Genomic DNA, 23,318 nt, shown 5'->3' with positions numbered 1-23,318 from the left:
CCACCTGCCCTTCCTCTATAGAACAAAGATGCCACATCTGAAATACAGATAAAGCAAACAGAACAAATGTGCTACCTCCGGAGCATGGCATCACACATTTCGGTAAATCTATGATAAAGTCACAAAAGGAATCTCTCTTCCTTGAAGACTCGCAGATACTGTCCCCTCCCAGTAACTGTCGGGCTGAGCAGGCAAAGAGAATAAATCATCCCTTTTCATGTGGGAGTCGAGCTTTGAAAATTAACATTTCCCTCGTATTAACGAATGCTACTCAGAGAGGAGCTCTTAGTGGATATATGTTGCAGGTACTTCTATAAAACACAAATGCCTCTGTACTCTTTACACAAAATGATGCAGAGAGTTTCGCAAAAATGTTCCTCAGGCACACTGAAGTGGGATTTAAACTAATTCCAACAGGCATGACCTCCAGTAGCCAGCTATGAGATGGTGAGAAAGGATCCAGGCAACGTTCTCCTTCTAGCACTCCCTTTTTTGAATGTCATACAACTTGTTGTTATACTTTTTGTATAAATAACTAAGTGTTACACATTGAATGTCTTCCTGGAGATACTACATAAAACCATACATCATTATTCCTCACATCCCTTCCTCTCCACAACTGATGACTTTTCACTCCACCTGTCATGGCTTGTGCCGTTTCCGTGGTGTTTTCCATGTCCCTCCTCCTTTTCCTCCTCGGGTGTGCGTGGGTGTGGTCTCTACTCCTGGCATGAGTTCTACACCTGGCTTCAATCATCCTCATCACCAGCGCTACAAATACCCAGGTCTCTCCTCCACTCCTCGCCAGGTTGTTACAGTCACTCCTGTGGTTCACACTCTCAGCTTCACTCGTAGTGTTTCTTAGAAAAAGAACCTCCTCGCTTGTTTTTTGTACATGTGACTCACTTTGTTTTTTCCCCTGCCTCAGGATCGCCAGAGCTCAACCCGCATGCCCTCGCTCCTGCTCACCCTCAGCCAGCCTTCAGCCTGTTGCCTGCCTGCCACAAGCTTTTCATTAAAAAAAAAAAAAACTCATTTCACAAACTGTTCCTCTCTGTGTCTGCTTCCGGGTCCAGCCACAACAAAACCGTAACACCACCTTTAAGTCTGGCCAACTATTAAAACATCTACATCCTGACATGGTTAAATAGAGAAACCAACAGTTCAACAATGAGCAGCACTCTGAGACTGTGAAGGGAAAAACTCCCTCATCAACAGGGAGAAACCTCTAGAACCAGACTCAGTGTGGGCGCTTATCTGCCTCGACCGGTAGCAAAGAAAAAGGAGAGGAGAGATGGATGGAAAAGTGGGGAGAGAAGAGAGAGTGATAGATGTGATCAGATCTGACTAGTTAAAATGTAAACAACAGTGTAAAGACTATTATTTATTAGTGATAACAGGCACAATTTATATAATAATTAATTACTGAAATATTGTAATTAAAAATAGTAATAATGGTAAAAGTTGTTGTCCTGAAGTTCTGGGGTGAGAGATATCTGAAATGAGATAGAGAAAAAGAGAGAGAGAGAGACTATGGGAGGACAAAGTGAAATAGTCATTGACATGTATTAAAATAAATAAATGAATGTGGGGGGGCAGAGGGACAGAGAGAAGTGTTTTGCACAATCCTCACCTTATTCACCTCATTCGCCTTGTTTCTGCCTTATTTTTAACATGTTCATAGCCTTATTGTATTTTATGTAAATATTGTATTCTTATGTAAATTTGGTCGGTATTCCAGAAAGGACAGCACAAGAATTTCAATTCATCTCTGTTCTCTGTGTATTTGACAATAAAATGAATCTTGAATCTTGAATAAAGGAAACTGGATCAGAGGCAAACACTAACTCAGGCCCTGCAGCATGTGTTCATCATCTTTTATTCTTATTTCCCATTTGTCATAAAAAAAAAATAGATAGATAGATAGATAGATAGTGAACCCTCTGCTGACAGTTCACAGGGAAAAAGAGAAGGAATGGATGAAAAAGATGGAAATAAGAATTTGATGTCAGTTTCAGTAGGGCTGGACGATTATGGGAAAAACAATAATCCCGATTATTTTGATTCCTATTGAAATCACGATTAATAAACACGATTATTTGTTGATTGGCAGTGGAGATATCTTTTTCAACTTCAGCGCGACATTTATCATACAAAGCAGGCAGTGCCACTCTGCTGAAGTGTTTGCGGGATGGCAACACATACCGCTTGTCCATCGTCTTCACCAGTGTTTTGAACCCTGGGTTGCAAACTGTGCTGATGGGGCACATGTCCTTCGCTAGCATGAACGTCACCGCCTCCGTTATCTCTCGCTGTAGCCGGGAGCCGGTGAGATATGGAGCGGCATTGGAAAGAGTGTCCTCAATGGAGGACTGTGTTGCGGTGGCGGTGGCTGAAGTTGAAGCTCTTGCACTTTTTTGGGTCTTTTGCTCTGTCAGTACTTTGTCATAGACCACTTTATAGCTGAACTTTAAATGGTTAAACATATTTGTCGTGTTGCCCTGGGGTGCAGACACGACGGCGTAACAAACTTTGCAAACAATCTCCTTCTGCTCTACGTCCAACGATTTGAAGCCAAAATGTCTCCAAATGACCGAGCTTGCCCTACTTTTCTTTTCAACTAAAGGCTCGGGCTGCTTTTCTGCCATGTTGTCAATCGCTCTTTCCACAATCGATCCACAAACTCACTGCTGCAGCTGGTGCCTTCACTCTGCTTTACAGCGCAGTAATTTGCATACAGGCAGCGCGGCGGCACATTAATCGTTTTTCTTCGATTATGAGCGTGAGAGGCCGAAATCGTGATCAAATTTCTATTAATCGTTCAGTCCTAAGTTTCAGCGATTGGCAGCCTTCAAGTCATGGAGCCACGCGAAGAAGTTAGTAACAGACTGGAGGGCCACGTCTTTGCCTTGCTGCTCGCCGGGGTTCTTGTTTAACTCCCACTTGTAGTACGTCCTGATCGTGATCACGTCGAAGTCATAAAGACAGTCAAAGAACATCCGCAGCAGCTCTGATGGAGGGAGGACGACAAGATATTTCAAACAATTAGAATCATTGTGCACAGAAACAGATTCATGGTGTCTGAAAGTAAAATATATATATGAGTAATGAGACTCACGGCTAGGGTGATCCATCTGCACCATCAGGACCTGCAGGGCAGAGAGAGCCTGCAGCTGCTTCTCCTCATCATGCAGGTATTTCTTCAGCAGTGTGGCTCGCTGTCTCATCAGATCGTGGTCCACAATGTAGTAGTTTTCATCAGCTGAGGTAAAAGAAAGGAAAGCTTCATTAAACACTGACAGGACCATCACCTCATCATATTTAGTCTGTTATCCATATTCTCTCATAAGGAAAGTGAAGAACTTGACTTACAGATGATTGTTGACTGGCAGATGCAGGTCGTCAGAGTTCTGATGAACGTGTTGGAGGAGGTCTGCTGCTCATCCAGGTTGTTCTACACACAAACATGTTTATTAACGCACATGTAGAAAACAGCTGCAGTCCTCTCATGCAGAGGAAACATTCAGCCAGAACAACAACAGATTGTAGATTGAATTTGAACTGGAGGAACAAACCTCAATCCAGTCAGAGATGGTGTGGTTGTCGGCCTTGTCCTGAATCAGTGTGTCCAGCTCCTTTTTCTGCTCTGCAGAGCTCAGCTTCTTCTTCTGACTCTCCTTCGTCTCCTTGCCCAGAGTGAACTCCACATTCTATAGACAGAGGCATAATGTTTAACATGTCTTGCACCTCCTGGTTCCTCCACTCCCCCCACTTGTAATTCACCATATTTAACAAAACCTAACTGTCAACTTTGAGTTGACCATAAAGAAGATGGCACAGAGTTTAAATCATGACCCATCTTCAGTTTCTTCTCTATTTTTGTTTCAAAGGAACTGACGTTTCCTCCAATATTCCACTTTCACTCGTACTAGTTTCTAAACCTGTTAATATCTCAAAAGCATAGTTGATATTTCAGATCATCTTTCAGTTGGTGATGAAGCTAGAGAGTGACCTCTCACCTTTTCTGTCACAAACTTGTGGACGTCTTCATCCTCGGGCAGGAAGTCTTTCCACCGGAGGCCGGCCTCCTTCCACATTATACCTGCCTTCTCACGGCTCTGATGAGAAGATACACATAGTTACTGACTGATTCATAAACACATCCACTGATCATTATATTGCATAGAATCTAGACAATGGACATAAGGAGACACATATGGAGACAGTTCTCACCATTGCTTTGCACAGTCCGTTGAGGATGTGAACCAGCAGGACTCCAGCTGTTCCCAGAGGGATCAGAGGCTTTGAAATCTCCCTGGAGACAAAACCAAGGAACAAATTAACAGTGAATGAATGAGAAATTAAAAACTTTCCTTCTCTATTTTGGCTACTTACCTGAAAAGCACTCCCATTGGGATCCCACCTTCAAGGAGCATGGGAGTGAGCAGCTCTGACAGGTACAGCCAGATTTTGGGGATATCTATTGCCAGGTCCTCAGTTTCCTCGATGATTCCCTGAAGCCTGAACAAACAGAGAGCACACATCTCAATATGTATTTGAAGATTTAACAAAACAAAACAAAAAAAAACTAGTTGAATTTTTTTAATAAGATAACGAAAAGAAGATTTTCCAACTGAATTAGCATTTGGCTGGTTTTGTTTTTGTGAAACCTCTGTGGAACTCAACACTGACCCTTTACAGTACTGCTCAGGTGGGAGGATGCCACTCTTTATGAGCTGGTGCAGCAGCAGGCCCATGCGCTCCCTGGTGGTGGCGTTGCGGTCCAGCGTGTACTCCAGCCCTTTTCTCACAAAAAGGAATAGCAGCTGAGTGCTCTTCAACTCTTGCACACACTGCAGCGCCTCCTGTTGGGACAGTGAGGGACATAACACAGACAGAGATAAATGATGATGTTTACAGAAACTTCAGTGTAACGGTCATAACTGTAACTATTACTGCGAGAAGTCAAAGTGCTGCTACCGCTTCACATTAAAACTGTTCACCCAGCAAACTACACAGCGACTTTTATTGTGAAGCAGCCACAGGAAATGAGTGAGGTAAGGAACTGTCAAGGAAAGTGGTGCTAAAGGTATCATTTCATTCTTCTAACAACTGCTCATCAGCGTACCTTCATGTCATTGATGTTCAGGTACTCCTTGATGATGGCGCTGGACTTCTTTTCAAGCTGTTCCTCCGTCAAACTGGGCTTGGTGGAGTTGAAGGTGCTGTGGTGCTGATACCATCGACCGACTTGTCTGTCAGGCTGCTGGTTGAACTGCTGGCCTTTCTGTCGGTCGGACTGCTGGTTTAACTGTCGGTTGTCCCGTCCATCAGACTGCTGATTGAACTGTCTGTTGTCCCGTCGGTCAGGCTGCTGGTTGAACCGTTGATTGTCCCGTCGGTCAGGCTGCTGGTTGAACCGTTGATTGTCCCGTCGGTCAGGCTGCTGGTTGAACCGTTGATTGTCCCGTCGGTCAGGCTGCTGGTTGAACCATCGGTTGTCTCGTCGGTGGGGCTGCTGGTTGAACCGCTGGCCCTCCAGATTAGCCTCTTTGCGGATCTCGCCAATGGTCTTGGGGCCCTGGTCCTTGTGCCGGGGAACCCACTTGTTCTGTAATGGGTGGAAGGGAGAGAGATGGAGAGTGCAGGACACAGGTGATTAATGATAAATATTTTACTAACAGTTCCACTTTTGACAAGATCGACCCAAACAAGGAATATTAGACGTCAGAAAATATATACTTTCTTAGAAGAGCGGAAATAAGAAAATGAGTTATGTGAAATGTAAATAAAATGTTAATTAATAAGGGACTGATAACATATTCAACATAATACCTATAGTCATGAACACAAAATACATAAATGAGAACAAGATAGGACAAATAATGTAAGAAATGATTAAACCCACTGATCCTTCAGTAAACAGGATAGTGTTGGATGATCAGCACAATGTGACATAGAATCATATTTCCAAGTAATATGGTGCAATGCTCTGTTGATTCTGCTGAACTAATACATTCTTTGTCAGATTTTGCTGATAGTGGTCCACACAGTGGATCAGTGAATGTGTTCTGACATTTTCATTTTCTTTGCATAACAATTTTGAAAGCAGGTCTCAGCACTGATGGACTTGCATCAATCATTGTGATCTGATTGGTTCTATTCATAAGCACTTTGCTTTATTTGTCTCATGATTGCCAGTGCATATCCTTGTGTAAATCTGTGGTTTGTGTTGCTTCTGTAACTTACAAGTCGAAGTTCAAGCACATCCTGCAACATGAAGCAGATCCTGTTGCTGGTACTCTTCACCGTTACAATCTGCTTCATCTGATCAAAACACTTGTCCAAACAAGTCTGAAGACAAGCACAAATTAAAACTTAATCCAGCTACACATTCATTAGAACTAATATACATGTAATGAGTATGCATGTGAACTTAATTTCCTCTCTACCACACACTTCCTCTATATGTAACTGTGAGTGTTGTACCTTTCTTATCCCAAGTTCTAGCTGCTTGCCGATGGCAGACACTAGGGTGCACAGGCACTCCAGGGACACCTCATCATTGTCCTTGAGCAGCTTGGTAATGCAGTCGCACGCGATGCCATCTGTGAGCATTTTAAGTTTGTACAGCTCACCGAGGAACTTCAGGTTACTCACAGACTCCCTTTTGGCCTTGTATTTAATCTCCTCTAACTCTTCAGTGAGCTGCTTCTTCTCCTGGTCCTGTCAGGGAAAGATGTTGAAAATATTATGGATCAAGAAAAAGAAACTTTAGCGGAGGGATAGTTAAGTTTATATCTCTAAAACCCAGATGTTTAACATGACAGTTCCAAATATAGATAAGATTCTGTAGCATCTTTGCATAATGCTTTCACAGTATGTGGTTGTCTTTGGATCCCCTCCATCAGTCACTCAAGTTCAATCACCATGACTTCCTTTGTGCATAAATGAAAAACCCAACTGGTAGTTCTTAATACGTTACTGTACCCCTGAAGCAGCCTCCAGCTCCTCCTGTTTCTTCTTCAGGATTTCATCTTTGTCTTTCTCAAACTCCTTTTGACAACGTAGGAGCAGAAGCTTGTTGAAAGTGACTTTCAGTCCATCTGGGGTGTGGACTGTGAGCTGCAAAGAGAGAAAACAGGACAGGAGAGGACGTGTGGTCGGGTTATGTAGTGCAAATGGCTTCTCAGTTCCTCGATCCCATTACTTTGACCATTGGCCCAGAACTATGGCACTAAATTCATGTCATCAGCCTGGTAGAGGTATGTGTAAACTAGGACTTGAATGGTAAACACCAATCCAGGAGCACGTTTCTGTTACATATACCAGACATGGTTATCATATCATTATATTAAAGTGATTGTGTCCTTATTAGTAGATCACAGACACATATTGTGCTCCTTCTCTGAACCAATTCCTCACACTTGAAGGCTTTTTGTCACTATCTAAGCTAAAATATCAACACACAAACATTCACAGGCTTAATTTCAAAGAATTCAAAAGGCCATACTTACCATCTTGAGGCTTTGGCACATTTTGGCATAGACCCTTGAAAAACTTGGCTCTGAGATGGCCTTTTCGAAGGTGAGCTCTACGACTCCGCTCAGCCTCTCCTTGGTGTCGATGTCGAGTTCAGTCACCTGATTCACCAGGATATCTAACTTTTCGGGGGTCACTCTGTTAAGGATGCCGCGGAACAGTTTGAACACCACTTGGGTCTTGACCTGCTCTGGATCGTTCTCTGGCTTTGCGCAGCTGTGAACACCTGTCCTCACTGAAGACTCCCAGGGGTTCTCAGCCTTGTGCAGCTTCAAGTCTGCTGTCACTTTCCAGGGGATGACTTTCCTCTGGATCTGCTCAGAGGGACGTGGTTCACTATCTAATCTCGTACTAGTTGACATGGTTCCTGTCTCAAGTTGAATATTTTATGTTGGTCCTTCAGAAAATATGATGCAGATGCTTCTTGCCGCCTATATATATAGGGTCAAGATCAAAGGCAGGACAGGATGCTTTGATCAATAGGCAGTTAAACTACAATAAACTATACTAAACTATAAATAAAGCAATAAACCCTAAAAATTCCTTTAATGTAGTGCTTTATGATGTATTTGTATGGCGGTTGAGGGCTCAACGTACTGCTAATCAAGAAAACACTTGCAAATTAAGAGTTTCTGTATTTGCTTGTGTTGTGACCTTTTGCAGCATATGTGTCGTCAAATGGATGAATTGTGTTTTCTCTATTTGCATGGTTTTCTACATTTGTAGCACATTGAGCTCTCACGGCCACAGTTGACTGTAGATGGACCGCAATTTTATACAATGAACATCATATTGTATTTAAGAAGACATGAAACTAGAGATAACTCCTTATAAACTCATAAACTCCTTATGTTTACTGACATTATGAATCAAGTGAGAATCATTTTCTCATAGACTTCTACAGAAACTACTGTTGGAGTCATCCTCTGCTGGTCATAACACAGAAAAGTGAGCTTTTCCAATCCAACATTTTTATAGGAGTGATATAAAGCCCTGATTTCATGTTTATAGGGAACACTGCAAAAAAAGAAAGAATGGAATATTGTGTTTTTGTAGAATCAGTTGAGACGCTGTTGTAAGCTTGTGATCATTCATTAAAATTGAAATCTACATGGGTTGCATTTAAAGGTTCAGTGTGTAGAATTTTGTGACATCTGGTGGTGAAGTTTCATGTTGCAGCTGAATACTCCTCACCTCACCCTCTCCTTCCAAACATGAGAGAGAACCTGTGGTGAACTTCAGTTGTCATGAAAACTCAAAAGGTTTTAGTTTGTCCAGTTTGGACGACAGTAAAAAACACGGCTGCCTCCACAGAGAGGACCCCCCTCCATGTAAATATAAAGTATTTAAATATAAAGAGCTCATTCTCTGGTAAAGAAAACAACAATTCATACAATTTAGATGAAACACACTAGTGAAAACATCACAAGGATTATTTCACATTCAATTTCTGCCAAAAATCCCTTTCACCTAAATCGTACACACTGAACCTTTAAGGGGACTGATGGGCCTTGGCAGGTATGCACTTTACTGAGTGCCATTGTAGCTCACGTTTATATTATCTGCCTTTGTCATGTGTCTGCACTTTAGGTTCTGAGATCCTACTTACATAGCAAGTCAAGGGTACCCCCTCCACTCAAAATTCTTGCAGCTGCTGCTTCAGGATCAGAGCAGATGCACCTTATGAATCCTGTATCCTTGCACAGTGCTGCATGTCCTCCCTCCTCACTCCCCCACTGACCTGTGCTCACTTTACACATTTACAATAAACACTAATTAGATGTAATTAGGATCTGAACAGTAGTGAACCCTACTTTGTGTTTGTTTGATTCGCTCCAGAGTTTATGAGAAGTATTTATACAATTTGATAGTCCACCATTTTGCATGCATGCACTTCAACATCAATTAATAACTAAATAACTTTTGTTTGTGTGAAGAGCAACAGACAGGCAGACACGCACACACACCAAAAAAATTCCTCCTGCAGATTATGACATAAAACAGTGTTTAACTTTGTTGTTGCAGAAGATCTGACGCCCCGTTTATCCAGGAGCATACATATTGTACGTGTGAGTGATTAGAAAAGAGCAGAGGAGCTAAATCTCTCATTAATGAGCCTGGTTGCACTGGAAGCAAGGCCACCTTACTGAGTGTTTCAGCACACAAGCCTTGGTGCATTGGTATGAAGAGTGTCAAAATAATTACATTACGATTTATTTTATTATTTATCTATTTATTTGTTTATGTATTTGTTTATTCATAAGTTGGAGGGGTTGGTCCCCGTTGCTAAAACAAATCAGAGGGGAAACACTGAAGTCCGTAGCACTGTAGCTTTAAACACGTAGTATTAACTGAGGATGATTCAGATGTGTGTATCAACATTTTTTAGCAGCTCAAAGCTACATTTTAGCAGCTCTCTCAGAAATTTCACTAAAACTTCGTTTTCAGTTTAATGCAAGAAATCATAGGTTCCACTACATGTCTACACATGTTTAGAATGAATAACGTTATCCTTTAGAGATCATAAACCAATTTGTAAGGATGGACTCATACTTGTGTGTAAAAGGTGATTTCAAATATTGATTTCTTAAAGTTTTCAGCATGTATTGGTGGTATTCAGTTACTTAAATGGAATTCCAAAATGTACTATACTCCGGCCAAGATGTAAAATCCTGTATCCAAAGCATGCTAACTTCCTGTGTGTCTGAATGTGTACCCACTGTAGTATTATGTGTGCCAGGTCCTAAAATACGTACGAGCATTTGTATCAAAGAAATTCCCATTCCTCTTCAACCTTCCCACATCTAGGATCTGTTTCTCTAACAGCTGAGGGACTTTGCATTCCCTCTTTTCTCCCTCTTGGCAGATCAATCCACCTGCCCTTCCTCTATAGAACAAAGATGCCACATCTGAAATACAGATAAAGCAAACAGAACAAATGTGCTACCTCCGGAGCATGGCATCACACATTTCGGTAAATCTATGATAAAGTCACAAAAGGAATCTCTCTTCCTTGAAGCCTCGCAGATACTGTCCCCTCCCAGTATCTGTCGGGCTGAGCAGGCAAAGAGAATAAATCATCCCTTTTCATGTGGGAGTCGAGCTTTGAAAATTAACATTTCCCTCCTATTAACGAATGCTACTCAGAGAGGAGCTCTTAGTGGATATATGTTGCAGGTAGTTCTATAAAACACAAATGCCTCTGTACTCTCTACACAAAATGATGCAGAGAGTTTCACAAAAATGTTCCTCAGGCACACTGAAGTGGGATTTAAACTAATTCCAACAGGCATGACCTCCAGTAGCCAGCTATGAGATGGTGAGAAAGGATCCAGGCAACGTTCTCCTTCTAGCACTCCCTTTTTTGAATGTCATACAACTTGTTGTTATACTTTTTGTATAAATAACTAAGTGTAACACATTGAATGTCTTCCTGGAGATACTACATAAAACCATACATCATTATTCCTCACATCCCTTCCTCTCCACAACTGATGACTTTTCACTCCACCTGTCATGGCTTGTGCCGTTTCCATGGTGTTTTCTATGTCCCTCCTCCTTTTCCTCCTCGGGTGTGCGTGGGTGTGGTCTCTACTCCTGGCATGAGTTCTACACCTGGCTTCAATCATCCTCATCACCAGCACTACAAATACCCAGGTCTCTCCTCCACTCCTTGCCAGGTTGTTACAGTCACTCCTGTGGTTCACACTCTCAGCTTCACTCGTAGTGTTTCTTAGAAAAAGAACCTCCTCGCTTGTTTTTTGTACATGTGACTCACTTTGTTTTTTTCCCATGCCTCAGGATCGCCAGAGCTCAACCCGCATGCCCTCGCTCCTGCTCACCCTCAGCCAGCCTTCAGCCTGTTGCCTGCCTGCCACAAGCTTTTCATTAAAAAAAAAACTCATTTCACAAACTGTTCCTCTCTGTGTCTGCTTCCGGGTCCAGCCACAACAAAACTGTAACACCACCTTTAAGTCTGGCCAACTATTAAAACATCTACATCCTGACATGGTTAAATAGAGAAACCAACAGTTCAACAATGAGCAGCACTCTGAGACTGTGAAGGGAAAAACTCCCTCATCAACAGGGAGAAACCTCTAGAACCAGACTCAGTGTGGGCGCTTATCTGCCTCGACCGGTAGCAAAGAAAAAGGAGAGGAGAGATGGATGGAAAAGTGGGGAGAGAAGAGAGAGTGATAGATGTGATCAGATCTGACTAGTTAAAATGTAAACAACAGTGTAAAGACTATTATTTATTAGTGATAACAGGCACAATTTATATAATAATTAATTACTGAAATATTGTAATTAAAAATAGTAATAATGGTAAAAGTTGTTGTCCTGAAGTTCCGGGGTGAGAGATATCTGAAATGAGATAGAGAAAAAGAGAGAGAGAGAGAGACTATGGGAGGACAAATAGTCACTGACATGTATTAAAATAAATAAATGAATGTGGGGGGGGCAGAGGGACAGAGAGAAGTGTTTTGCACAATCCTCACCTTATTCACCTCATTCGCCTTGTTTCTGCCTAATTTCAACATGTTCATAGCCTTATTGTATTTTATGTAAATATTGTATTCTTATGTAAATTTGGTCGGTATTCCAGAAAGGACAGCACAAGAATTTCAATTCATAGGGAAATGTGTGTTCACTGTGTATTTGATAATAAAATCTTTGAATCTTGAATCTTGAATAAAGGAAACTGGATCAGAGGCAAACACTAACTCAGGCCCTGCAGCATGTGTTCATCATCTTTTATTCTTATTTCCCATTTGTCATAAAAAAAAAATAGATAGATAGATAGTGAACCCTCTGCTGACAGTTCACAGGAAAAAAGAGAAGGAATGGATGAAAAAGATGGAAATAAGAATTTGATGTCAGTTTCAGTAGGGCTGGACGATTATGGGAAAAACAATAATCCCGATTATTTTGATTCCTATTGAAATCACGATTAATAAACACGATTATTTGTTGATTGGCAGTGGAGATATCTTTTTCAACTTCAGCGCGACATTTATCATACAAAGCAGGCAGTGCCACTCTGCTGAAATGTTTGCGGGATGGCAACACATACCGCTTGTCCATCGTCTTCACCAGTGTTTTGAACCCTGGGTTGCTAACTGTGCTGATGGGGCACATGTCCTTCGCTAGCATGAACGTCACCGCCTCCGTTATCTCTCGCTGCAGCCGGGAGCTGGTGAGATATGGAGCGGCATTGGAAAGAGTGTCCTCAATGGAGGACTGTGTTGCGGTGGCTGAAGTTGACGCTCTTGCACTTTTTTGGGTCTTTTGCTCTGTCAGTACTTTGTCATAGACCACTTTATAGCTGAACTTTAAATGGTTAAACATATTTGTCGTGTTGCCCTGGGGTGCAGACACGACGGTGTAACAAACTTTGCAAACAATCTCCTTCTGCTCTACGTCCAACGATTTGAAGCCAAAATGTCTCCAAATGACCGAGCTTGCCCTACTTTTCTTTTCAACTAAAGGCTCGGGCTGCTTTTCTGCCATGTTGTCAATCGCTCTTTCCACAATCGATCCACAAACTCACTGCTGCAGCTGGTGCCTTCACTCTGCTTTACAGCGCAGTAATTTGCATACAGGCAGCGCGGCGGCACATTAATCGTTTTTCTTCGATTATGAGCGTGAGAGGCCGAAATCGTGATCAAATTTCTATTAATCGTTCAGTCCTAAGTTTCAGCGATTGGCAGCCTTCAAGTCATGGAGCCACGCGAAGAAGTTAGTAACAGACTGGAGGGCCACATCTTTGCCTTGCTGCTCGCCGGGGTTCTTGTTTAACTCCCACTTGTAGTACGTCCTGATCGTGATCACGTCGAAGTCATAAAGACAGTCAAAGAACATCCGCAGCAGCTCTGATGAAGGGAGGACAACAAGATATTTCAAAAAATTAGAATCATTGTGCACAGAAACAGATTCATGGTGTCTGAAAGTAAAATATATATATATGAGTAATGAGACTCACGGCTAGGGTGATCCATCTGCACCATCAGGACCTGCAGGGCAGAGAGAGCCTGCAGCTGCTTCTCCTCATCATGCAGGTATTTCTTCAGCAGTGTGGCTCGCTGTCTCATCAGATCGTGGTCCACAATGTAGTAGTTTTCATCAGCTGAGGTAAAAGAAAGGAAAGCTTCATTAAACACTGACAGGACCATCACCTCATCATATTTAGTCTGTTATCCATATTCTCTCATAAGGAAAGTGAAGAACTTGACTTACAGATGATTGTTGACTGGCAGATGCAGGTCGTCAGAGTTCTGATGAACGTGTTGGAGGAGGTCTGCTGCTCATCCAGGTTGTTCTACACACAAACATGTTTATTAACGCACATGTAGAAAACAGCTGCAGTCCTCTCATGCAGAGGAAACATTCAGCCAGAACAACAACAGATTGTAGATTGAATTTGAACTGGAGGAACACACCTCAATCCAATCAGCGATGGTGTGGTTGTCGGCCTCGTCCTGAATCAGTGTGTCCAGCTCCTTTTTCTGCTCTGCAGAGCTCAGCTTCTTCTTCTGACTCTCCTTCGTCTCCTTGCCCAGAGTGAACTCCACATTCTATAGACAGAGGCATAATGTTTAACATGTCTTGCACCTCCTGGTTCCTCCACTCCCCCCACTTGTAATTCACCATATTTAACAAAACCTAACTGTCAACTTTGAGTTGACCATAAAGAAGATGGCACAGAGTTTAAATCATGACCCATCTTCAGTTTCTTCTCTATTTTTGTTTCAAAGGAACTGACGTTTCCTCCAATATTCCACTTTCACTCGTACTAGTTTCTAAACCTGTTAATATCTCAAAAGCATAGTTGAAATTTCAGATCATCTTTCAGTTGGTGATGAAGCTAGAGAGTGACCTCTCACCTTTTCTGTCACAAACTTGTGGACGTCTTCATCCTCGGGCAGGAAGTCTTTCCACCGGAGGCCGGCCTCCTTCCACATTATACCTGCCTTCTCACGGCTCTGATGAGAAGATACACATAGTTACTGACTGATTCATAAACACATCCACTGATCATTATATTACATAGAATCTAGACAATGGACATAAGGAGACACATATGGAGACAGTTCTCACCATTGCTTTGCACAGTCCATTGAGGATGTGAACCAGCAGGACTCCAGCTGTTCCCAGAGGGATCAGAGGCTTTGAAATCTCCCTGGAGACAAAACCAAGGAACAAATTAACAGTGAATGAATGAGAAATTAAAAACTTTCCTTCTCTATTTTGGCTACTTACCTGAAAAGCACTCCCATTGGGATCCCACCTTCAAGGAGCATGGGAGTGAGCAGCTCTGACAGGTACAGCCAGATTTTGGGGATATCTATTGCCAGGTCCTCAGTTTCCTCGATGATTCCCTGAAGCCTGAACAAACAGAGAGCACACATCTCAATATGTATTTGAAGATTTAACAAAAAAAAACAAAAAAAACTAGTTGAAGGTTTTTAATAAGATGACAAAAAGAAGATTTTCCAACTGAATTAGCATTTGGCTGGTTTTGTTTTTGTGAAACCTCTGTGGAACTCAACACTGACCCTTTACAGTACTGCTCAGGTGGGAGGATGCCACTCTTTATGAGCTGGTGCAGCAGCAGGCCCATGCGCTCCCTGGTGGTGGCGTTGCGGTCCAGCGTGTACTCCAGCCCTTTTCTCACAAAAAGGAATAGCAGCTGAGTGCTCTTCAACTCTTGCACACACTGCAGCGCCTCCTGTTGGGACAGTGAGGGACATAACACAGACAGAGATAAATGATGATGTTTACAGAAACTTCAGTGTAACGGTCATAACTGTAACTATTACTGCGAGAAGTCAAAGTGCTGCTACCGCTTCACATTAAAACTGTTCACCCAGCAAACTACACAGCGACTTTTATTGTGAAGCAGCCACAGGAAATGAGGTAAGGAACTGTCAAGGAAAGTGGTGCTAAAGGTATCATTTCATTCTTCTAACAACTGCTCATCAGCGTACCTTCATGTCATTGATGTTCAGGTACTCCTTGATGATGGCGCTGGACTTCTTTTCAAGCTGTTCCTCCGTCAAACTGGGCTTGGTGGAGTTGAAGGTGCTGTGGTGCTGATACCATCGACCGACTTGTCTGTCAGGCTGCTGGTTGAACTGCTGGCCTTTCTGTCGGTCGGACTGCTGGTTTAACTGTCGGTTGTCCCGTCCATCAGACTGCTGATTGAACTCTCTGTTGTCCCGTCGGTCAGGCTGCTGGTTGAACCGTTGATTGTCCCGTCGGTCAGGCTGCTGGTTGAACCGTTGATTGTCCCGTCGGTCAGGCTGCTGGTTGAACCGTTGATTGTCCGGTCGGTCAGGCTGCTGGTTGAACCGTTGATTGTCCCGTCGGTCAGGCTGCTGGTTGAACCATTGATTGTCCCGTCGGTCAGGCTGCTGGTTGAACCATCGGTGCTCTCGTCGGTGGGGCTGCTGGTTGAACCGCTGGCCCTCCAGATTAGCCTCTTTGCGGATCTCGCCAATGGTCTTGGGGCCCTGGTCCTTGTGCCGGGGAACCCACTTGTTCTGTAATGGGTGGAAGGGAGAGAGATGGAGAGTGCAGGACACAGGTGATAAATGATAAATATTTTACTAACAGTTCCACTTTTGACAAGATCGACCCAAACAAGGAATATTAGACGTCAGAAAATATATACTTTCTTAGAAGAGCGGAAATAAGAAAATGAGTTATGTGAAATGTAAATAAAATGTTAATTAATAAGGGACTGATAACATATTCAACATAATACCTATAGTCATGAACACAAAATACATAAATGAGAACAAGATAGGACAAATAATGTAAGAAATGATTAAACCCACTGATCCTTCAGTAAACAGGATAGTGTTGGATGATCAGCACAATGTGACATAGAATCATATTTCCAAGTAATATGGTGCAATGCTCTGTTGATTCTGCTGAACTAATACATTCTTTGTCAGATTTTGCTGATAGTGGTCCACACAGTGGATCAGTGAATGTGTTCTGACATTTTCATTTTCTTTGCATAACAATTTTGAAAGCAGGTCTCAGCACTGATGGACTTGCATCAATCATTGTGATCTGATTGGTTCTATTCATAAGCACTTTGCTTTATTTGTCTCATGATTGCCAGTGCATATCCTTGTGTAAATCTGTGGTTTGTGTTGCTTCTGTAACTTACAAGTCGAAGTTCAAGCACATCCTGCAACATGAAGCAGATCCTGTTGCTGGTACTCTTCACCGTTACAATCTGCTTCATCTGATCAAAACACTTGTCCAAACAAGTCTGAAGACAAGCACAAATTAAAACTTAATCCAGCTACACATTCATTAGAACTAATATACATGTAATGAGTATGCATGTGAACTTAATTTCCTCTCTACCACACACTTCCTCTATATGTAACTGTGAGTGTTGTACCTTTCTTATCCCAAGTTCTAGCTGCTTGCCGATGGCAGACACTAGGGTGCACAGGCACTCCAGGGACACCTCATCATTGTCCTTGAGCAGCTTGGTAATGCAGTCGCACGCGATGCCATCTGTGAGCATTTTAAGTTTGTACAGCTCACCGAGGAACTTCAGGTTACTCACAGACTCCCTTTTGGCCTTGTATTTAATCTCCTCTAACTCTTCAGTGAGCTGCTTCTTCTCCTGGTCCTGTCAGGGAAAGATGTTGAAAAAATTATGGATCAAGAAAAAGAAACTTTAGCAGAGGGATAGTTAAGTTTATATCTCTAAAACCCAGATGTTTAACATGACAGTTCCAAATATAGATAAGATTCTGTAGCATCTTTGCATAATGCTTTCACAGTATGTGGTTGTCTTTGGATCCCCTCCATCAGTCACTCAAGTTCAATCACCATGACTTCCTTTGTGCATAAATGAAAAACCCAACTGGTAGTTCTTAATACGTTACTGTACCCCTGAAGCAGCCTCCAGCTCCTCCTGTTTCTTCTTCAGGATTTCATTGTCATCTTTGTCTTTCTCAAACTCCTTTTGACAACGTAGGAGCAGAAGCTTGTTGAAAGTGACTTTCAGTCCATCTGGGGTGTGGACTGTGAGCTGCAAAGAGAGAAAACAGGACAGGAGAGGACGTGTGGTCGGGTTATGTAGTGCAAATGGCTTCTCAGTTCCTCGATCCCATTACTTTGACCATTGGCCCAGAACTATGGCACTAAATTCATGTCATCAGCCTGGTAGAGGTATGTGTCAACTAGGACTTGAATGGTAAACACCAATCCAGGAGCACGTTTCTGTTACATATACCAGACATGGTTATCATATCATTATATTAAAGTGATTGTGTCCTTATTAGTAGATCACAGACACATATTTTGCTCCTTCTCTGAACCAATTCCTCACACTTGAAGGCTTTTTGTCACTATCTAAGCTAAAATATCAACACACAAACATTCACAGGCTTAATTTCAAAGAATTCAAAAGGCCATACTTACCATCTTGAGGCTTTGGCACATTTTGGCATAGACCCTTGAAAAACTTGGCTCTGAGATGGCCTTTTCGAAGGTGAGCTCTACGACTCCGCTCAGCCTCTCCTTGGTGTCGATGTCGAGTTCAGTCACCTGATTCACCAGGATATCTAACTTTTCGGGGGTCACTCTGTTAAGGATGCCGCGGAACAGTTTGAACACCACTTGGGTCTTGACGTGCTCTGGATCGTTCTCTGGCTTTGCGCAGCTGTGAACACCTGTCCTCACTGAAGACTCCCAGGGGTTCTCAGCCTTGTGCAGCTTCAAGTCTGCTGTCACTTTCCAGGGGATGACTTTCCTCTGGATCTGCTCAGAGGGACGTGGTTCACTATCTAATCTCGTACTAGTTGACATGGTTCCTGTCTCAAGTTGAATATTTTATGTTGGTCCTTCAGAAAATATGATGCAGATGCTTCTTGCCGCCTACATATATAGGGTCAAGATCAAAGGCAGGACAGGATGCTTTGATCAATAGGCAGTTAAACTACAATAAACTATACTAAACTATAAATAAAGCAATAAACCCTAAAAATTCCTTTAATGTAGTGCTTTATGATGTATTTGTATGGCGGTTGAGGGCTCAACGTACTGCAAATCAAGAAAACACTTGCAAATTAAGAGTTTCTGTATTTGCTTGTGTTGTGACCTTTTGCAGCATATGTGTCGTCAAATGGATGAATTGTGTTTTCTCTATTTGCATGGTTTTCTACATTTGTAGCACATTGAGCTCTCACGGCCACAGTTGACTGTAGATGGACCGCAATTTTATACAATGAACATCATATTGTATTTAAGAAGACATGAAACTAGAGATAACTCCTTATAAACTCATAAAACTCCTTATGTTTACTGACATTATGAATCAAGTGAGAATCATTTTCTCATAGACTTCTACAGAAACTACTGTTGGAGTCATCCTCTGCTGGTCATAACACAGAAAAGTGAGCTTTTCCAATCCAACATTTTTATAGGAGTGATATTTGTGTGCGTGTGATGCGATGCAGATTAATTGATTGAATGTTGGTGGAGATATGACTTACAGTATATGATATATCACTTCAGACTGTGTCAGTTCCCTCGTGCTCTGAGCCGTCAGTTCATCTATTTCTGATGCCCTCAGATGCAGCAGGCGTGACTAATGTAAGAGGTGACGGGTTAGAAGGGCACAAGCCCCACCAGTGCACGTGAGAGCGAACAGCAGTCCTATGAAAAGCTTTCAGGACAGTTTCCAGCTTATTGAACAACAAAATATTGACTCAGCAAAAATGAATTAAAAAAAAGGAAAGCGTAGACGGAAAATTCTCATTGATGAAGCGAGTCAAGATGGCGACTGCTGCGGTAAATGCTCATAAATGTAAATAATGAAATAAAAAAAACAATTATGAATTTTTTACAATCCAGCGGAATATGTTATTTTAATACAGTAGCAAATGACAATGTGACTGAATCAGTGTGACAACAATTCAGGAAAATCACTATTCATGCCTTCAAAACAAGCCTGTAAACAGTCTGAGTGAGAGAAACGCGAGTAAAGTTTGTTACTTCAGTGTCCCGTATATGAAGCTGGAAAATGTCCCCCATCATGTTATCATGTTTTCTGTCTGGAGAAGAAGTTTCTATGACCAGCGAAATCGCTGTCGGAACTCGATCCTGCTGCAGCATCAGATGGAGACGAGTTGCGATCACATGATCAGACGCAGAGGAAGATAACAGAGCTTGGAGTCGTAACTGGCCTGAAAGATTCAATTCAATTCAATTTCAATTCAATTTTACTTGTATAGCACCAAATCATCATATACATTATCTCAAGGCTCTTTACATAGAAGGTCAAGTCCTTAAAATTGAATTAAACAAGTTGTGACATTAATGTTCATATATTTGCCAAATTGTCTTTGACTTGACTTGAGTTAGGTTAGCTGGTGAAATGTTATAGTTGATGTTAAAGGGTTTGTATTCATACAGCGCTTTTCTAGTCTTGATGACCATTCAAAGAGCTTTACAGTACAGATTACCTGTCACGCATTCACACACACATTCACACAGTGCATCTATGGCTTCAGTATCTTGCCCAAGGACACTTCGGCATGCAAATGGAAAAGACTGTGATCAAACCGCCGCATTCTGGTTAGAGAACGGCCGCTCTACCCCTCAGCCACAGCCGCAATTAAACCGCACACTCAATATCAGTCCAAGAAGTGAGGCCACTTTCAAAAGCTCCCACACATTTTTCTCCGCAGTTCTTCACACACTCAAAGGTCAGCAACAGCAAGGTCCTCACTGACTTAATCACTCCAATAGTTCATTTACTGAGTCATTGTCCAGCAGAGCTTGGAATGTTCTGAGCTGGGACTCTACAGCTCTTAATGAAATTGTCAACTTTTTGTTCTCCAAGTTGACGAACCAGACATGCCTTCCAAAAAAAACCCTGTTTTGTTCTTATTTCTAATGAGAAGAGGAACTGCGGGTGTCTTGATTTAACAGCAGGTCAGAGTTGATGGGCTTTCTGTGGGACGATTACGGCGGCTGAGAGAGTTAATTGAGATTTTCTGCCTGTTGACTTGTTTCAAAGCCTGGTAAAAAAGAAAGTTGATGTAAATCCTGCGGTACTTGGTGGAGCTGAAATGAAGAAGACCCTAGTTAATTGTGAAGCTGTCTCATTTGCAGATGCCCTGCTGATAAAGGTCTCTCAGTCTCACCTTTTCTCCTGTCAAACACCCTAACTGGTAATTATGGACTAATTACAGATATACACACAACACAAGCATGTGATGAGCCTCACAGCAGCAGATGCACAATTCTCTTGCAAACTTTTTGTTACTTGGATACGTCCAAGGGTGGCTTTGACATTGTTAAATATACATTTAAACGAGGCTGCATGATACACATCCAACATTACAGCATTAACAGCTGTTGAGTCACTAATCTGTAGCAGAAACGGTGCAACTATAGAAAGCATATAATTGTCTTACTTCTATTTCTATCACTCCAATCTTATGTTTAGCAATGAGTCATGGTAGCATTCAGTCTCTCATTCAGTTCTTGTCTTGTAATGATGGCTGAAGCTTATGGCAAGTGACCATCACCATGCACCACCCGCTTCAGGCAAGAAACAATGTTCGGTGGCAGAGAAATCGTATATATTTCACCTTTAAATACTAAATCTTGTAATGTTTTACTGGACTTTAAGATTTTACTGTCCAGTAGCTTTTCACATAAAATTTATGAGAAACCGTAATGAAGTAATTTCAAGGGGGGGTCATTCTATTCCAATGTAAATGCAGAGAATCCTCTCAGCTACTTAACTTTTTGTAAACATGCAGCTCATCAGAACAGAACAGTAGGAAGGCAAAACAAAACAAATGGGTATAGAATCACTATACATTGATGGATGGGTTGACAAAACACAGGACTGCTTTTCTATTTCTGTGTGACACCAGTTTTTTTCTTTTTTTTAATTAGTCCATGATTGGTCCACTACCTTATTTAGTATTCTAAACATGATGGTAAAGAAAAAACTTATTTTAACCCAAAACCTTAAGTATATTTGGCCCTAAACCTCATGGCCGTACCTTATTGCTACAATAATGATAAAGGTCGGCCTGCAACCAATACTCTCCTATAGGTCATATTATTGTTACCATGACAACAAAGGTCAGGCACACTTACTGCTAGTACACTTATATGGGTTGAATGCAAAGCTAGGGACCAAAGACCTATTGACAATGGACCTGCGGAGCTGGTGGTTGATATTGCATAAGGAAAATAAAACAATAAAAAAATTGCATTGATGCAAAAGAAAAACAAAAGTCTACATTTACATGTGATGTACGTTTTTACGTTTTAGCGAAGTCCATTCAACATCTTTTATATGACTTTCAAAAATCAGAGAGGAGCAACAATTGTGACTTAAATGCATTTTAGCAAAATGGACATAGCCTTCAGAAGGATTTCTGACTGAGTTGAATGGTGTATATATAAAGTAATTCAGCACACATTTTACTTCCTCAACTTTCTTTAATGACACATTCAGTCATACTGAAGGAAACAACAACACAAGTGAGAGGCAGTTCTGATGAAAACAGGCAAGGTTAAATAAATTAAAAACTAATTCAATGTGTCGATGAACAAAATATATATCTGAGCATTTCTTCCCTTCACTCTCATATTTTTTTTCCTGACAGTATTTTGAACCTTGATTAATTAAAGGGACTGTAACTGTCAGTTAAATAGATCAGCTTTTCTTATTTTTCATTAAGGTGTTTCCTCATTATCACTTGCAGCTTTTCTCGGCGACTCAACCAGACAGTGACTGTCACAGTTCAGCTGCCATTCACAATGATTGTATCCCAGTCAGATACAACAGCCGAATACTCTTCAGATTCACCCGACTATGAAATAACAATAACACAACTAACAGTTACCCTTCCTTTAGCTGAAATGAATGGCAGCTTTCAACTCAGTGTCAACTGCCATTTACTTCCTTTTGAAATAAAATGAAAACACAAGATCGGTGTGCACAAACTGCTGGTATCCACCCAGTGTCAATACAGAGCTGAAGTGAGCAGATTGTAGTTTAAAATGGAGAAAATCATTTTTACCATGACACAATTAATTCACCTAGTTTTACATAGTATCATAGATGAAGTTTATTGTTGCAGACACGATAATCAACAATCTGTCTATGAAGTGATGCCCATTGTCTAGACAACTGGATAACTCCTCAATTCTTTCAATTGTGCTTAATGTAATCGATGTTGTAAATACTCTTATTTTGCTGATTTTTCGCCATTACACGTGGCATCTATTGCACTTCTGTCCGTCCTGGGAGAGGGATCCCTGACATGTGGCTCTCTCTGAGGTTTCTACGTTCTTTTTCCTATGTTAAAGGGTTTATTTTAGTAGTTTTTCCTTATTCTTGTTGAGGGTTAAGGGCAGAGGATGTCACACCTTGTTAAAGCCCTATGAGACAAATTGTGATTTGTGAATATGGGCTTTACAAATACAATTTGATTGATTGATTGCCTTAAAGCTACTAATGTAATACTGAATAGAATGCTCTCTGTTGTCAAAGCAGATGCTAGCTCCTGTTTTAATTATGGTGTTCCTCAAGGCTCCGTCTTTGGCCCACTACTATTTCCATAAACATGCTTCCTCTCAGCCAGCTGAGCTGTGTGTTTATAAATCTGTCATTTGACATTAACACAAGCAACCTAATAATCTGTTTGCCTACCTGATCCTGGCTGTCCCAAAACTTGTTAAAATTATGTGATAAGTCTGAGGTCATAAAC

At 41.6% G+C, this 23,318-nt stretch overlaps 1 protein-coding gene, 1 long non-coding RNA gene and 2 other non-coding genes across 5 annotated transcripts; 1 reads left to right on the top strand and 3 right to left on the bottom strand.

Moving 5' to 3' along the window:
• Positions 1-1,863: 1,863 nt before the first annotated feature.
• Positions 1,864-18,437, bottom strand: LOC138411812 (uncharacterized). The gene is made up of 27 exons (XM_069532852.1): positions 17,998-18,437; positions 17,465-17,605; positions 16,964-17,200; positions 16,724-16,828; positions 15,531-16,085; positions 15,099-15,271; positions 14,803-14,928; positions 14,641-14,722; positions 14,427-14,525; positions 13,983-14,117; positions 13,780-13,861; positions 13,526-13,669; positions 13,241-13,415; positions 12,617-12,736; positions 7,518-7,926; positions 6,991-7,125; positions 6,490-6,726; positions 6,250-6,354; positions 5,129-5,611; positions 4,693-4,865; positions 4,396-4,521; positions 4,234-4,315; positions 4,020-4,118; positions 3,576-3,710; positions 3,373-3,454; positions 3,119-3,262; positions 1,864-3,010 (listed from the first exon to the last, which is right to left on the bottom strand). The coding sequence occupies exons 1-27, from the start codon at positions 18,382-18,384 to the stop codon at positions 2,835-2,837; spliced, it is 4,947 nt and encodes a 1,648-aa protein (XP_069388953.1). The 5' UTR covers positions 18,385-18,437; the 3' UTR covers positions 1,864-2,834.
• Positions 7,186-7,263, bottom strand: LOC138411962 (small nucleolar RNA SNORD66). The gene has a single exon (XR_011244451.1). It is a non-coding gene; the product is annotated as a small nucleolar RNA SNORD66 (small nucleolar RNA).
• LOC138411835 (uncharacterized) lies at positions 7,953-13,231 on the top strand. 2 transcript variants are annotated; one of them, XR_011244321.1, is made up of 3 exons: positions 7,953-10,516; positions 10,797-10,861; positions 10,982-13,231. It is a non-coding gene; the product is annotated as an uncharacterized lncRNA (long non-coding RNA). The 2 variants fall into 2 exon arrangements; XR_011244320.1 differs by having other exon boundaries at positions 8,101-9,605; positions 10,409-10,516; positions 10,797-13,231.
• On the bottom strand, positions 17,666-17,743 carry LOC138411961 (small nucleolar RNA SNORD66). Its single transcript, XR_011244450.1, has one exon. It is a non-coding gene; the product is annotated as a small nucleolar RNA SNORD66 (small nucleolar RNA).
• Positions 18,438-23,318: the final 4,881 nt, after the last annotated feature.

This window comes from Paralichthys olivaceus, chromosome 10 (assembly GCF_024713975.1).
Source record: "Paralichthys olivaceus isolate ysfri-2021 chromosome 10, ASM2471397v2, whole genome shotgun sequence".
NCBI classification, from domain to species: domain Eukaryota; kingdom Metazoa; phylum Chordata; class Actinopteri; order Pleuronectiformes; family Paralichthyidae; genus Paralichthys; species Paralichthys olivaceus.
This window is presented reverse-complemented; position numbering and strand designations above follow the sequence as displayed.